The sequence below is a fragment of the Corylus avellana genome, chromosome 4, assembly GCF_965113065.1.
Source record: "Corylus avellana chromosome 4, dhCorAvel1.hap1.2, whole genome shotgun sequence".
NCBI classification, from domain to species: domain Eukaryota; kingdom Viridiplantae; phylum Streptophyta; class Magnoliopsida; order Fagales; family Betulaceae; genus Corylus; species Corylus avellana.
In genome coordinates, this window is record NC_142493.1 from 31,276,138 (window position 1) to 31,290,580 (window position 14,443).

The following is a 14,443-nucleotide window of genomic DNA, read 5'->3' on the forward strand; positions in this document are numbered from 1 at the left end:
TCGGCCCATACCACTTTATTGGCTACACGAGTCACGACTTCCATCGAAAAGCAACCAACTTTCTGACTTTTTTATGGGTCATATGCTGGCCCAACCCAACCCTCTTCGATCTATCAAAAGCCCAGATCCTTCTATTCTGGCCCTTTTGCCCACTCCGTCTCTCCGTCTCTCTGTCTCTGTCTCTCTCTGTCTCTCTCTGTAAGTCTGTATGTGCAAATTTTGTGTTATTGTTCAGCGATCGAAGGCTTATTTCTCTCGAAGAACATCTCGGTGTTGATTAATTTGAGTTGAACAGAAGTCCATCCGTTTGATTTTGAAAAAACAAAAACCCAAAAAGAAAGAGAAAAATGCGTGCGATTAGAGAGAAAGACTGTTCATAGTCATTATTGTTCCTCTTTAAATCAAAGATCCCAATCCCTTCTTTTCATCGCTTTATTATTTTCTTTTTCCTCCTTTTCTCAATCCCCTTTGTTTTTCTTTAACTGCTACTACTGCTATTATATTTGTTATTGCTATGCGTTGGTGTTCCCCAAATATCACTTTCCTCTAGCTCTTAGTTTCAAACATTGAGGGAAATTTTGTTGTTTTCAAAGGTTTTTTTTGTATGGTGGTCAGAGGAGGAGGAGGTCGTCGTCGTCGTCGGTGGTGGGCTTCTTGTTGCTGATTGAATGGGAAAAAGGGGGTTGTAGATTGAATAGGGAAAATGGGTTTGGATCCCGTGTTTTCGTTTTTATCTTGTGTTTCTTTCTAATTGGAGGGCACAAAGACCTGGTTTATGCCAAATCCTTATAGAAGTTATTCTCTTCCTCCAACTACAGGTAATAGCAAATCTCACTTAATCTCTTTGTTTGGTTGCATAGAAAATGGACGAAAAGAATTGAAAGTTGCGAAACTTTTACTTCCGGCCAATTCAACTTTAATGTAAAATTTCAACTTTTCTCATTCTTTCTTGCCATTTCTCTGCAGCCGAATGGATCTTAAACTTTTATTAGCTTGAATTCATTCCATTCTTGTTTGGTCCATTGAGAGTATAGGAATATGCATCAGAATCTGATATTATTAGTTTTATAGAATTCAAGAAATAATGTATTTAGTACTTTTGGGAAAATTACTGTAATTCTTGCTGTTGTTTATATTAACAGCATGAGGATTTTATGTCGTGCTTGCCTTTGTATATGTTTCCAAATAGAACTTTATGGTAATCTTGTTCAATTTTCTTTTCTTTCTTTTTTTGGCGCAGAAATGTGTTTGTTCAAATGCTTGATAGAGTTTAAGCTTGTCCGCCCTTGTTGCTGCCTTGAATTCTGATTTTTTTTTTTTTTTAGTTTTGTGTTGTATCTGCGTATTCATTTTATTGGGCCACTGAATTATTTTTGTTTCGGATTGGTTAGAATTTGACAGTGAGAGAGGATAGTTAGGATGATAGAAGGTGGTCGCATCCGGCTTAACCGGTGGCAGCAGGCAGCTGTTGCAGTGGGTTCGGCAGTTGGTGCATTGGTAAACCCGCGAAGAGCTGATCTGATAGCAGCCCTTGGGGAGACGACTGGGAAGCCTGCTTTTGAAAGAGTTCTTGAAAGGATGAAGAGGAGCCCAGAAGGCAGAGTGAGTCTATTCTCCACGCCTACTAGTTTTTTTTATGATATATCTTAATTTGTTGATTAACATGACATTGAACTGATTGGATGGCCTGCTGGTTATAAATGTGAATGTTGATTGTTCTGGTATTTGTAGTTGTGCCCTTTTTTTCTTGCTGCCTAAGTAGCCTGTTTTTATGTTTCTGTTGATGTGACAATTCATGAATTGTTGTCTGGTACCAAAGCTCCGTTCAGTTTAACCAGTTTTTGGGTTCATTTTGATGACAACATGTTCCTTAGAAATTTGCTTGCTGCTACCTTTTGACATATGCTGGTATTGCCCATGTGTTACTGTTATACTTGCTTATTGAGATGGAAAAATTTTGCTTTGTGTTTTTGGCAAATTGTTGCAATGAAATTAGTTATTTCCCCCCTTCTTTGCCACTATATTGTAGAATTTCACTCCCTATGATGCTTCTGTATGAACCATGCTAATGCTGATCAGTCCATGATCGATCCTTTCTTCATTCATTTGCTGAGGGAATGAGAATATAAAGAACAATAATAATCACATACTTTTGTAGAACCACATTTGAGTGCTACTGCAAATGCATTGCTTTGACATTTCGGAGAGCTGCAAAGCCTGGAGATCATATGAAGATCTTCATACTAGTTACATTTCTAGTATGAAGATCTTTTACTTTTCTTGGGGATCTATGTTGGCAAACATGTATGTCGCTTATAACTTAAAATCTAAAAGAAAAAGGGGGAAAAAAAACTTGTCAACTAATTTTGTAATTTATTTCTTGTAGAACCTGGCATACTGCATAACCTTGGGTGGATAAAAATTGCCCATTGACAAAAGTTGTTCTATCTCAAGTCCATGAAGGGCAACTAGTCAACAGCCAGAAAATCTTTCAATTTTTGTTTAGTAATTTATTCATTGTACTTTTGCTTTCCAACACCTTTGGATTTATCCTCCAAGTATAACTACTGATATGTTGTTTTAACCTTTTTGCCTCATAAATAGACGATATATGACCCCAAAGCTAGGAATTTTAGGGATAGAGTTGAGTTTATTGTGAAACCCATGGTGAAACTGTCCTCAACTGTGTTTTCTATAATGTGAAGATCAACCAGAAATCGTCCATGGAAAAGAAACATTTCCATAAGCGTTTTGCATTTAGTTGCTAGCATCATCTGAATCTGAATACTCGTTTGGCCACAAAGATTGGCTTTAGTTATAGACTACATATCTAAGACCAATGTGTTCCCATGACAGGCAGTTTTGTTGGAGCGACCACGTGTGGTATCTGCAGAAGTGGGGCATGTAAGGGACCTACCACCAAACACATTTGGTGCTGCCTATGCAAACTTCATGGCATCCAGGAATTTTTCTCCAGATGACAGACCGCCAGTGCGGTTCATGGACACGGAAGAACTGGCATATGTGGCCATGCGGGCTCGGGAGGTGCATGACTTCTGGCACACCCTATTTGGTCTGCCCACCAACTTAATTGGCGAGTCAGCACTCAAGGTGATCGAGTTTGAACAAATGCACCTTCCCATGTGCCTGCTCTCTGTTATAGGGGGCACCGCAAGATTCAGTGAAAGGCAAAGGAGTTTGTTCTTTCAGCACTACTTCCCATGGGCCATCCGGGCTGGCATGCAGTCCACAGATCTCATGTGTGTATACTATGAACGGAACTTTCATGAGGATTTGGAGGATGTTCGGAGGAAATGGGGGATAGTTCCTGCTCCTGTTCCTCCTAAACAAAATTTTACCTGAGCACAAAGGCGGAACGTGAATTTTAAGTGGGGGTTTGTTACCGGTGCAAAGGGTGGTTCCATCCCTGCATAAGTAGCAGCAGCAGCGGCTACACACGTAGTTTGGGTAGACACTAGGCAGATGCCATGCTGGATATTTGAAGTTTTATTGTTGTAGTGCTTGAGAACTTGTGTCAACAAAAAGTGGTGGAAAATCACATGAAGCAATGAACTTATGATCTGCGTCTTTGATTAGTACGTGACACATGTCCCGACTTATTTCCAACTGTCCTAATAACAGGCTAATCAGCTGCCACAACAATTTGTGTCATTTAGACTTGTGCTTAAGACGTTGAACTCCACATTGTTGAAATTGCTGCGCCGCAACAGAGAAATGAGGAGGCCTGTACTGTACTGCCAGAGGCAATGCTTCACGGTTCAAAGATACTCTTCATAGTGCGCGACCACGATAAGCAAGTGTTCATTTTGGCATAGAATACTGTTTTATATTAAAAGCCCCTTCGGAAACACATTATAGAAAAAAATCATTAGCCTGCAAGGGTTTATTTCTTAAGGTTTTATCATTCTCCTTTTTTTCTTTTCTTTTTTTTTTTTTATCAAAACTAAGTACTCAAAAACTACTTAATATTTTATATACATTAAAACACTTTCTCAAACAAAAAACAGTCTAAAAGAAGCCAACCGACCGGTCCAACCATCTAAGCCAGAAACTAAGCAATATCAGTTTTCGACTATTGACAATCTGCATCGGATAAAACTCAACAAAAAAAAAATGGACATCATCGATTTGTGGATCGATAACGGTTGTTGTGAACTCAATCAATACTGGTACAACCAACAGCAACGCACATAAATAGACATGTGTACGTGCACACAGTTTAGGGTGTAAGCCCCTCTCTATAGATTACCTATCATTATGCTTGCTCAACCTCTTTTGGTCCCTAGTCTCTCTGCCTCTGCCACCTCTCCCCTCCTCTTATTGTCTCTCATGGTTGAGGGAGTGTAAAATTTATGTTATCGTTGGAATGCTCCTTAAAACACGTCACATTAACCAATGTAAAATGAGTATGAATAACAACATTACTCTCAGAAAAATTTGTTAAAAAGAAGTAGTTCATGTCAATTGAGTGTTTGAATAACGTTAGTATAAAAATGTAGTTTCATGTGCAAGGTACCAATAAGGACATATAATACGATTTTAAAAGCCTAGAGTAGCAAAGATGTAATGCTAATAAGGCTCAACCCACAACCCTGTCCCCAGGCAGAGCTCGATCTAACTCAAGTAAACCTACAAACTTTCACCACCATCAAGCCTGATGGAAACTCTGAAAAGAAGAAAAAGAAGTCAACAGGTAATAACACAGTTAGAGAGAGAGGAAGCAGAACAGATTGCAGTGAGCAAAAATCATCTAGTAAAACACATGGTAAGAAACTATTATGCATTATAATGTAACTTGGTGCATTTGAAACAGCTCTTGATTGAATTATCCAAACAACAATCACAAAACCAATATATTACATCACATGATCCAGCAAGTTTCCATTGTTTATATAAAAGATGACAGCATTGCCTCGTCTGAAGCACAGGTTCCACAAAAATCAACAAACATTAATTCCATCTGCCCCTGTAGGATGGCATATCTCAGTTACCACCACCGCCGCCACCACCAAATAGGTAACCCAAAGACGATCCACCACCCGGGGCAGCATGAACCTTAGTAGAGGGTCGATCCTGCAACCAGGAAGACAATGATGAATTAATTTATATTTAATTTTTACTTGGTTAATAACTTTCAATCACAATGAAACATACTAGCATGTTGTCAGCAAACAATTAAATCAACATCATTTTAGGATGTTCATAATCAATGATAATGAAAATAGCTTGACTGTACCATTAATAGCATTCAGTTACCAACTATTGACACCGACATATATTAGATAATACTCAGTTACGAACTGCATATACCATTGATAACGTTCAGTTACCACATATGAAATGCCTTTCAATTCCATAATCTCCCCAAACACTTCATAGAAACGGGAAGCACTGCCTACTTTTTCAATATATTAACACCATGATAGATGATGTCCAATACTTCGTAAAAGAACGCATCTTCTGGAACCTTAAAATCATAGCAAATTAAAAAGACGAAGTTCTATCTAAATCTATTTCCCTAACACACCTTGCCCATCAATGTTTTCATGGATACTCAATGCTCGCTCGAGCTGCAAATTAATATTTACCCTCCACTACATAAACATGAGTAATGATGCATTATGACACAAAATTAAAAATATCTAGGAAAATGAAACATATGGTTTCTTTCCATTCTTCCTATTTAAATTGATAGACATCCTTTACAAGCCCAAGGGAGGGAGGGAGGGAGGGAGGGAGGGAGAGAGATGAGGATGGGATAGAACACTTTAATGCAAATCCTGAGAATTCAAACAGAATTGATCTATGTCTAGCAATCAGCCTCCTCAACCAATAACAACAAAATTGAGAAATATAAAACAGAAAACATAAGGATTGAAGCAGAAAAGAAACCAAACATATGGACATCACATGCAACGCATTTCAAGATTTAAATCCCCAAAACAAGTGGAACCGAAATTGATGCTCACAACTCCAATTTTTGTAATAAACCATTTTCCTTTGTTGCATGGGGAAAAGAGCAAAGATACATGATATAGCCATACCGTGATGAAGTTCCCAGTGTTTTGACCATCTGCCCGCATATAGTTATTTGAAGAAGTACTGTTGATACCAGCAGGAACCTGCTTGGCAACATCTACAGGTGGAGAAGCAGGAGCAGGAGCAGGTTTGGAGGCAGGCGCATTATTCACAGGCTGCACTTCATTTGGAGCAACTACTTCAGCATTAGTTGCAGCTGGTTTAGGAGCCTCTCCACTCCCAAACAGATAGCCCAATGAACTCTGTCCTCCACCGCTGCTAACTCCACGGCCCATGCTCTCCCAGATCTTATAAAAATGAACTCAAAAACCTGACATCCAAGCCAATAAAAAAGAAGGAAAAAAAAAATTGGAATCCAGCACGAAATGCAAAGAAAATAACATAAATCATGCCATTTCATGCAAACTCCGTCCAGAAAACCCGAACACTTTATCAAAATTCACCTCAACCTCTTTAACTAGTACACAATATACATGCTCTGTCAATTTTACAAAACATAGAATACTTAACATCAAGCAATAATATTGAGGTAAAACCTTAAACATCTCAAACTTCAATGCAGCACTGCCTCTATTTCTATACTTTGATGCCTTACATTGGGCATCATTCAAAATGTGTAGGCTTCCGCCTTGATGAAAGGCTATGAAGTTCGTGGCTCAACACATAAGTGTGAGATCCAAACAACATTTCTTGCCCAGATCATTAGTTCGAAACCAATCATGTATTTAACAAATTATTCCACTTCCCAGCACTACTTATTTTCTTCTTTTTCTCCCTTTTTAGATGAATGAGAACTTTTACTCAACCAACCAAAACAAAACAATAGAAACAGAAAACCAGTCAGCAAAACCAGCAGCCTAGCTGCAAACAACAGGAACAAAGGCCTTCTACCAATTTCCAAAACAACAGAAACCCAAGAAACAGAAAATCAATGTAGCTCAAGAACACAGTGAATATTCCAGTTGCTGCACCATCTTCATGCCTGCATTGAGTCCTTTAAATTTCTTCAAGATGGAACTCTGTCTCTCACATTATTTATAATAGAAGACAGTGAAGTTTTTCACCACTGAAATTGACAGAAGAAATTCTAGGATTCCTTCCCAACCCTTCATTTTATTCTGTCGTAATTAGAATAAACAAAGGCCAGTAAGCTACAATATACAAATTGCAATTATTTCCACCAAAGTCTAATAGTTTTGTAAAAAGTTAGAAAACCTAACAAGCAAGCAATTCAATACACGCGTAGGCTTGTGGTTTAGTAAACAAGTATAAAAATGTTCTAAATACCGCAAGAGACTCAGATCCACAATGAAGTTCGATTTCGTAGAACCCCAAAACGACACCAATCAAATCAAAGCAGGAGAAGTGTCTAAATCAACCACTTCCACTGTATACAAAAAGAAAAAAGAACAAAAAAGCATAAACTAGATCTGAAAAGAAAGAAAAAGAAAACGCACGTCACTATATCAATCATTGTCAGTAATACCACTAAAATTGCTTCGAGGAAAGATCAAAAATGAAAAATCTCATCCAAAAGAAGCAAAAGAAAGATGAACAGCACCAAATCAGCGAGTAAGAAACAGCAGGAATTGACGGCAAAGCATCGTGATTGAAACCCTAGAATGTTAGCGAAAGGGAAAAGAGATCCAGCATTAGGTTTTGGCAAGCTTACCTTTGTTGCTCGGATCAGATCTGAAGGGAACTTCCGAAGCTGATGAGAGGAGCGAGAGAGAGAAAAGTGTGAGTTATTTATTGTAGCGATGGAGGTGGTGAATCAGTTTCGCTGAATTTGAACTTTCCACGTATATACTTGCTTGTGCCAGATCATTTTCTATATTTTCATTTCGCAACTTATACATCGCGCGATGCGTGGAATGAGGGAAAAGGGCGTGAAAATAGTAATAAACGGGTGGATCGTGTGGCGGAAGATGATCTGACATGTCACATGCATGAGCGAGAGACATGTTAAAACGCTCCCTTCCTCCATTTCACTTCCTACCTTTACTCTTTTTGACCTTTTTTTTAAAAAAATAGTTAAATCCAAAAATGGTGAATGTGGCTTCATGTTTGTTAAAACACTCTTTTCAGTTGTTTTAAATAATTAAATTGGTGTTCTGAGTTTCCTAAATTGGAAAATGCTAGGTGTTTTCTTAGTGTTATTGTCGTGTTCTCTTAATCTTATGTGGATATTATTTTTTAAATTAAGTAAGAAATAAGGGTCCGTCGCCAATTTCTTTTTCATTTTTTTTATAAATAATATCTGTCTAGAATCAGAAAACTCCTGACATTTCACTTGAAAATTAGTCATTCCATCTACCATACTACCATAGGCTCATATGCCATTTTTTGTAAAGAAAGCTATGTATGACCTATCAAACGTTGTTTTCGATATACCTATTTAGATATGGCATGTTTCTATTGTTCTACCTAGAAGAGAACAAAATTCATTAATATAATATCAACAATGGTGTGAATATAAATCGCCAATGGGTCTCACTCAATGTTAGGGGTTTAATAAAAAAATCATTCATGTAACACTCAAGCAACTTACTATATAAAATATGATCATGCTAATCATGTTGCTATCAGCTTGCTATGTGACAAGCATCCATGGATCACCTTTAAGAAGCTTCAAATTAAAAAGGGTCACTTTCTCCAAAAATCAAATATGCCATCTTTCTCCTGAAAACTCTTTCTATTCAATTTTTAATGAGAATACTTTACTGACTTAAGCATCGAAGGCTCCTCAATCCCTTTGGGGATTGATGGTTCTCCAGTGACTTTCTCTCTTGTTTTACAGGATTTCTGTTGTCCAATCTAAACGTGCAAAAATTTGCTTCAAAAACTAACGTTGTATGTGGGAACAATGTTCTTGATCTCTTCAAACGGTTAAACTAGGTTAACGGGTTCTCCCTCCTGTTCTCTAGATTTATGTTTGTCCGTAGCAAATTTGTGTTTATCCATAGTAAATATGGTTTTATCACATATTTGTGTCGACTCATGGTAGATATGCATTTGTCAATGGCAGATATACATTCATCCACATTAGATCTATGTTTATTGATGGCAAATATGCTGCAATGCCATAGGATCACATCATTTATCACTTTATCTCACCTTATTTTCTCCATTTTATGCATTTATTTATACTAATGTTACAAATGTTTTCATATTGTTAACATCACAATTGTTATTATCACTTATGGTAATTGTTATTTTTTTCACTATCACTACTAATAAAAGTTATCATCACTACTATGGATAAAGTGTTGAAATATGAACTTTGCCCCGCTACTCCATACCATGATATGGATTTTTCTTATAACATTTAGCCATATTCGTATGTAGAATGAAAAATACAAATAACACTATCACCAAATTTACAACATTTTCTTTTTAATACTCTGTTTTGCTTAGAGTGTGTTCACCTCGTGATTTCGCAAGTCAAAAACGTGTTTTTAAATAAAAGTACAGAAAGTCTCATTTGGAAAGAAAAAAATAAAATGCCGGTTCAAAAAACATATAAAAAATTATGTTTTCAAACCACAAGTAAGAGGATACGTTTTAAAAAAACGCATGATTTCAAAGGCCGAGCCGCGATTTTACCAAAAGTTTAACTTTATACTTTTTAAAAATTTACATTGTCATTAACTACATTTCTAAATTGCTAATTTTTTACCGCACGTTTTAAAACCGCTAAACCAAACGAACACTTAACAAAAGTAGAATACGACTGGTAGATGCTCATTGTAACTATAAAGCCTATAAAATACATGTAAGCATCCTATACAGATTGGAAGATGCCAAAGGCCACAATATATAGCATTCAGACATGCTTTGGTGGAATTTGTGATATCTCTACAAGTATTTTGTGCAGGGACTGAGGCCTTGAGAAGAAAGGTGCATGATCAGAACCTTTGAGCCAGAACACCTCTTCTGGGGGATTTGTTTGTACCATGTTCTCCTGTAGAGGAACTGGTACGGCACAGTCTTCTTGAGTAACTACATAGAATCTCCGAACAGAGCCATAGTTTGCCTCAGAGAGTGAGAGCTTCTCCATAACCGGTGCAAAAGGAATTGGCCTCATTGAAACTAATGCCAATGAAACATCCTGGACAGGGAGATCAATGACACTTTCAAATCAGATTTGGTCCGAGAATGTGGTGATTCCAGCAGTTTTGGTAATGTTATGGAATTGGACGTACCTTAGCAGGACTTTGATTGAACAACAAGTCTTTCACCAATGCTTTGTCAAGATCAATGGCAGTCGGAGGCTGATCTTTCCCGTTGGCATACAAAAACGCTTGAGCTTGTTGCATCAGATCGTTTGAGCCCATCTGTTAACAGCATAGGCGATCAGTTAATAAGCCAATCTCATGCACTTCTTCGAACTAAAAAGGCAAATGTTGTTGTAACTATTTAGTATATTATTATACGACTCTCGAACAACTGAGATGACATAACAGTGAAAATCGATATTTAATTTATTTTTTGTTTAAAGTACTTATCAAATGACGGATTTTTACTGTTATATCATCAAGTTGTACGACAGTCGTATAACAGTCTATTAAATAGTCTTACAGATAAAACAAGGGACTTGCTTGTTACAGTTACCAATGAACTAAAAGATGCATAATTTTATGAGTTTTAACATTATTCTCTCATTCTTTCCCATTTTGTGAGCCAAAGACAATGAATGCAGGACAACCTGTTGGGAAAACACGTCAAGGGTACTCTGCCCACTACTCAACATCGCTGCAGCTACAAAAATCGCTTTTGAGATTTTAGAGGGAAACAACTCCATTACATATGAAATACAAGCACCACCGAAATCATGTCCCACCAAGATCACCTGCATTTAGAAGAATTTTTTTAGTTCTTCTGCTAGAATGAAACATTACCAGCTTTACTGCTATAGGAATACGAAATTGACATATAATGGATCAATATATGTGAATGCTGAATTTAATTTCAAATATTTCCCCACAATGCTATAAAAATTTCTTAATTTTGCAGAGGCAAGTGAAATTTACCGGAATATAGAGAATGAAATAGTATATTAAAGAGTGGGAAAGTGGGGATAAGTCACAAAATGATGAATCATCCCTTTTTGTGCCAGTCATTTCTGTATAAGATTATAACCATATGAAAGTTTTATCTTTGTAAATTGTAATTGAAAGTAAAAAAACTAAGCCCATCTTATTAAAGAACACCAGAGCTCAGGCATTGACATGTTCACCCTATAAATGAAGAGTAATGCTATATATTACACTCTTATCTCATTTTCATTTCACTGAGTTGATCTAACAATTTGACAATGCCCATCAACCGTTAGAACTTTTTTTTTTATCAAGGGTTAATGGACATTGATACATCAGCCTAGTTAAATAAATATGAGATGGGGTGTAGTATGTAGCGTTACTCATAAAGACGCAAACAATAATAGTGTACTATTAGAGAGAGAGAGAGAGAGAGCAAAAACCTTTTCCCCATCTCCCAGTTTCTCCAGGATATCAGTAAGCGGCTTTACGTATTGTGCAAGAGTGGTAATGCTGTTTGTATCAAATGAATGAACCCCAGAGCCTGTTAAGTCAACTGCATCAACTCTGTATCCGCTCTCTTCCAAAAGTGTTATAGTTTTATACCAACACCAAGCACCAAAGCCACCTCCGTGAACAAGGACTAAGCGATTGGTTTCCAGACCCTCAATCTTCACATCCTAAGGAAGGAAAATTAGCAAAATAAGATGACATACAATCATCATTCTTCCCATTTCCTATTGAAATTGCAGAGTAAAGATACAAAAAACCAAGTATTTGAGCAGCATTATTAGTTCAGAAATCATTGAGAAATAGATTACTGTATGTAAAAATCATTGCATAATGGAAAAAAGAAAGAAGAATTTCTCCAAGTACAATTTCATATCTGTTGGGTCGCTTCTGTTCTACTAATTAATGCACAGGGATGATTTTTTTTTTTTTTTCTTCTTTGACGGCTAGCTGCAAAGTAGGAAGCGTGTTATTGGTTGAACACTTTATATATATGTTCTTTAACTCATAAGTTTCTAGTACCCACAGAATCCATGATCTTTCTTTCTTTCCAGCCATCATATTTGAAATTTTCAGTGAATGTTTGACCAAACCCCTTCAGTTTTATGGTTTATGAGAATCAGAAAAACACTATCATAAGGAACGTGATGTAATGTAATTTGATATCATTAATCCATTAGAATAAAATATTTTATTTGTCCAAAACATAAATCTTTCCAACATTTAAAATGTGCACTTTGAACCGGTATGTCTTCTAATCCACTTATTTGATCAACTCAGTCAAACGCTATTCATAAGAAAAACAATGATTAAAAAAAAAAAAAACTCAAAAACTGAAACCTGATTAAGAAGCTGATGAGGGTGAATGAGAGAATGGTCGGCGCGTGAGTGCTGCCCGGAACTGGAACTCCTTGGGATCTTTTTAGGAGCAGGAGATGGATATACGACAGAGGTGGACCGGTTGAGGGGAAGAGAACCGGTCTGCTGATGATGCTGGAAGAGGAGAGCGGCGGCAAGCTGGGCCTGCTGTTGAATGAGAGCATCGTCGTACTCGTCAAGATTCTCCCTTTTCTTGCTTTTGCTTTTGGTGGAGAAACTGAAGGGTGAGAAAGGAGAAGAGTAGTTGGGCAAGCGCTTTGAGGGTTCTCTTACAAAGCTCACCTCCTTCTCCTTGGGACTGAAGCATGCCCACGAGTTTCCCATGAGATCGATCGACTCTGTAAAACTTTTGGGTTTCCTAAGGATTCTTTGACGCCAATCAAATCTCCTCTACCAGACTCTCCATGCAAGTTAGAAAGGAGTGTGCAAATGACAATATAAAAGATATGGGAGAAGCAGCCTTGTTCTTCAAAAGGCCAGAAGACTAGAAAGGCAAAGCCTTTAGATTGCCACGTCCTCGTAGTCGTAGATCACTTGTGTGCTTCCACGAACTTCAGCCAGCCGGCGAAGGCTATATCATTCATAAATAGCACTCAAATATAGACCACGACTAAATTAATGACATTACTTTGGGTTAGTTTTAGTTTGTGACCGCTGTTAATAAATCAGAGGTTACTAGTTCGAATTCTTTTTCTTTTTGTGTAAATATGTCAAAAAAAAAAAAATAATAATAATAATAATAGTTTGTGGTTCAAAAATATTTAACATCTGTCATTAATACGATTTTTAAAAACACAGTTAAGCTTCTGGTAGTATTACAGTTTGACTTTTAACATTTAAAATCTTGCGTTTTTAAAAACTCACAACATTGCTTGCAATTTGAAAACAAATATTTTCCTATGTTAAGTTAATAAAAACATATGATTTTTAAAAACGTAGTTAAACTTATAATAAAATTGCGCGTTTTAAGAAATGCACCTCTTTACTTGCGATTTAAGAATTTCTCACGTTTCTAAATGCTAATGTTTTCAACCAACATATTATTAAAGAAGACTTTTTACAAAATTACAATTCTGTTTTAAAACGTGATTTTAGACTCGTAGGGCCAAATAGACTCTTATAAAGATGGGAGCAATTTAATTTGACATATTAAGAGTATTTTCAGCAGTGTTTCTAAACTAACCTTTTAGTTAAATTCAACTATTTTGTTAACTTTTCTTGCTCCAACAGATACTGTAAGATAGAAAGTTTTTCTACTGCTGCTACAGTGAACTTTTATATTTACAAGTTACTGCAGCAACTTGTAAGTAATATTTTATTATATTTTCTCTTTATGTCTATTTTTTTTTTATCTTTTCTTTTTTCCTTCTCACTTTATCTCTTTTTACAGGGAAAACAAGAAAATGATAAAAAACTAATAAAATAATATTTAATTAGAATAGATAATTAAAATAGATGTTCTTGTTGAAGTGTGTAGTGAAAAACTAGTAACAAAAATGAAGAAAAAAAAAAATTCTATTTTGAGCAGTTAAATATAAACTCTTGCTGAAGATGCTCTAAAAGGCTTATAGGGTGGGGAAGTAGGAGTACCACACTTAGCAGTAGGTGAACCCCGCGAGACACCATTTTCAATTTTACCTGGTCACTTTTTTCTAATAGAAGTACTAAAAAGTCAAAGAAAATTGTCCAAAATTCTTTCTTTGTTCTTAACGATAACTTTTAGAACCAACCTTACTCCTACTGGTTGTCGGTGAAGGTGGGTTGCGCAGAACTTAGACGACTATGTGACAAATTGCTGTTGGAAAACGATGGCGTTCTATCGGCAAAAGTGTTCACATGAAATTCAATTTGAATGTTGGGACGAAGAAAATTGTCAAGTTTGACCCACATAATGACAGCAAAAATAATCTCCTACCTACCATAACAAACATGTGTAAAACGACATGTAAGACTTT

General features: G+C 36.6%; 3 protein-coding genes and 1 non-coding gene across 6 annotated transcripts; 2 read left to right on the forward strand and 2 right to left on the reverse strand.

The window, feature by feature from the left end:
- Positions 1-173: 173 nt before the first annotated feature.
- Positions 174-3,672, forward strand: LOC132179198 (coenzyme Q biosynthesis Coq4 family protein / ubiquinone biosynthesis Coq4 family protein). Of its 2 annotated transcripts, XM_059591863.2 has the most exons (3): positions 174-818; positions 1,392-1,602; positions 2,857-3,672. In XM_059591863.2, exons 2-3 carry the CDS (start codon positions 1,420-1,422, stop codon positions 3,361-3,363), a joined length of 690 nt encoding a protein of 229 aa, XP_059447846.2. In that variant the 5' UTR covers positions 174-818; positions 1,392-1,419; the 3' UTR covers positions 3,364-3,672. The 2 variants fall into 2 exon arrangements, with proteins under 2 accessions (XP_059447846.2, XP_059447847.2); XM_059591864.2 differs by having other exon boundaries at positions 174-1,602.
- On the forward strand, positions 2,036-2,120 carry LOC132180191 (small nucleolar RNA snoR53Y). The gene has a single exon (XR_009440079.1). It is a non-coding gene; the product is annotated as a small nucleolar RNA snoR53Y (small nucleolar RNA).
- A 1,112-nt stretch (positions 3,673-4,784) lies between the features above and the next one.
- Positions 4,785-7,838, reverse strand: LOC132179498 (protein SPIRAL1-like 2). Its single transcript, XM_059592233.1, has 3 exons — positions 7,733-7,838; positions 6,066-6,370; positions 4,785-5,094 (listed from the first exon to the last, which is right to left on the reverse strand). The coding sequence occupies exons 2-3, from the start codon at positions 6,333-6,335 to the stop codon at positions 5,005-5,007; spliced, it is 360 nt and encodes a 119-aa protein (XP_059448216.1). The 5' UTR covers positions 6,336-6,370; positions 7,733-7,838; the 3' UTR covers positions 4,785-5,004.
- Positions 7,839-9,779: 1,941 nt separating this feature from the next.
- Positions 9,780-13,148, reverse strand: MES15 (methyl esterase 15). Of its 2 annotated transcripts, none has more exons than XM_059589220.2 (5): positions 12,450-13,148; positions 11,543-11,770; positions 10,769-10,912; positions 10,266-10,397; positions 9,780-10,171 (listed from the first exon to the last, which is right to left on the reverse strand). In XM_059589220.2, exons 1-5 carry the CDS (start codon positions 12,810-12,812, stop codon positions 9,887-9,889), a joined length of 1,152 nt encoding a protein of 383 aa, XP_059445203.1. In that variant the 5' UTR covers positions 12,813-13,148; the 3' UTR covers positions 9,780-9,886. The 2 variants fall into 2 exon arrangements, with proteins under 2 accessions (XP_059445203.1, XP_059445202.1); XM_059589219.2 differs by having other exon boundaries at positions 11,543-11,779.
- Positions 13,149-14,443: the final 1,295 nt, after the last annotated feature.

Coding starts and splice junctions, on each gene's coding strand:
- LOC132179498 (XM_059592233.1), bottom strand. CDS start 6,335: ATGGGCCGTGGAGTTAGCAGCGGTGGAGGACAGAGTTCATTGGGCTAT. Junction 5,095..6,065: donor ACACTGGGAACTTCATCACG/GTATGGCTATAT, acceptor TCCTGGTTGCAG/GATCGACCCTCTACTAAGGT.
- MES15 (XM_059589219.2), bottom strand. CDS start 12,812: ATGGGAAACTCGTGGGCATGCTTCAGTCCCAAGGAGAAGGAGGTGAGC. Junction 10,913..11,542: donor AACTGGGAGATGGGGAAAAG/GTTTTTGCTCTC, acceptor TTCTAAATGCAG/GTGATCTTGGTGGGACATGA. Junction 10,398..10,768: donor TTGACGTGTTTTCCCAACAG/GTTGTCCTGCAT, acceptor TGCTGTTAACAG/ATGGGCTCAAACGATCTGAT.
- LOC132179198 (XM_059591864.2), top strand. CDS start 1,420: ATGATAGAAGGTGGTCGCATCCGGCTTAACCGGTGGCAGCAGGCAGCT. Junction 1,603..2,856: donor AGAGGAGCCCAGAAGGCAGA/GTGAGTCTATTC, acceptor TTCCCATGACAG/GCAGTTTTGTTGGAGCGACC.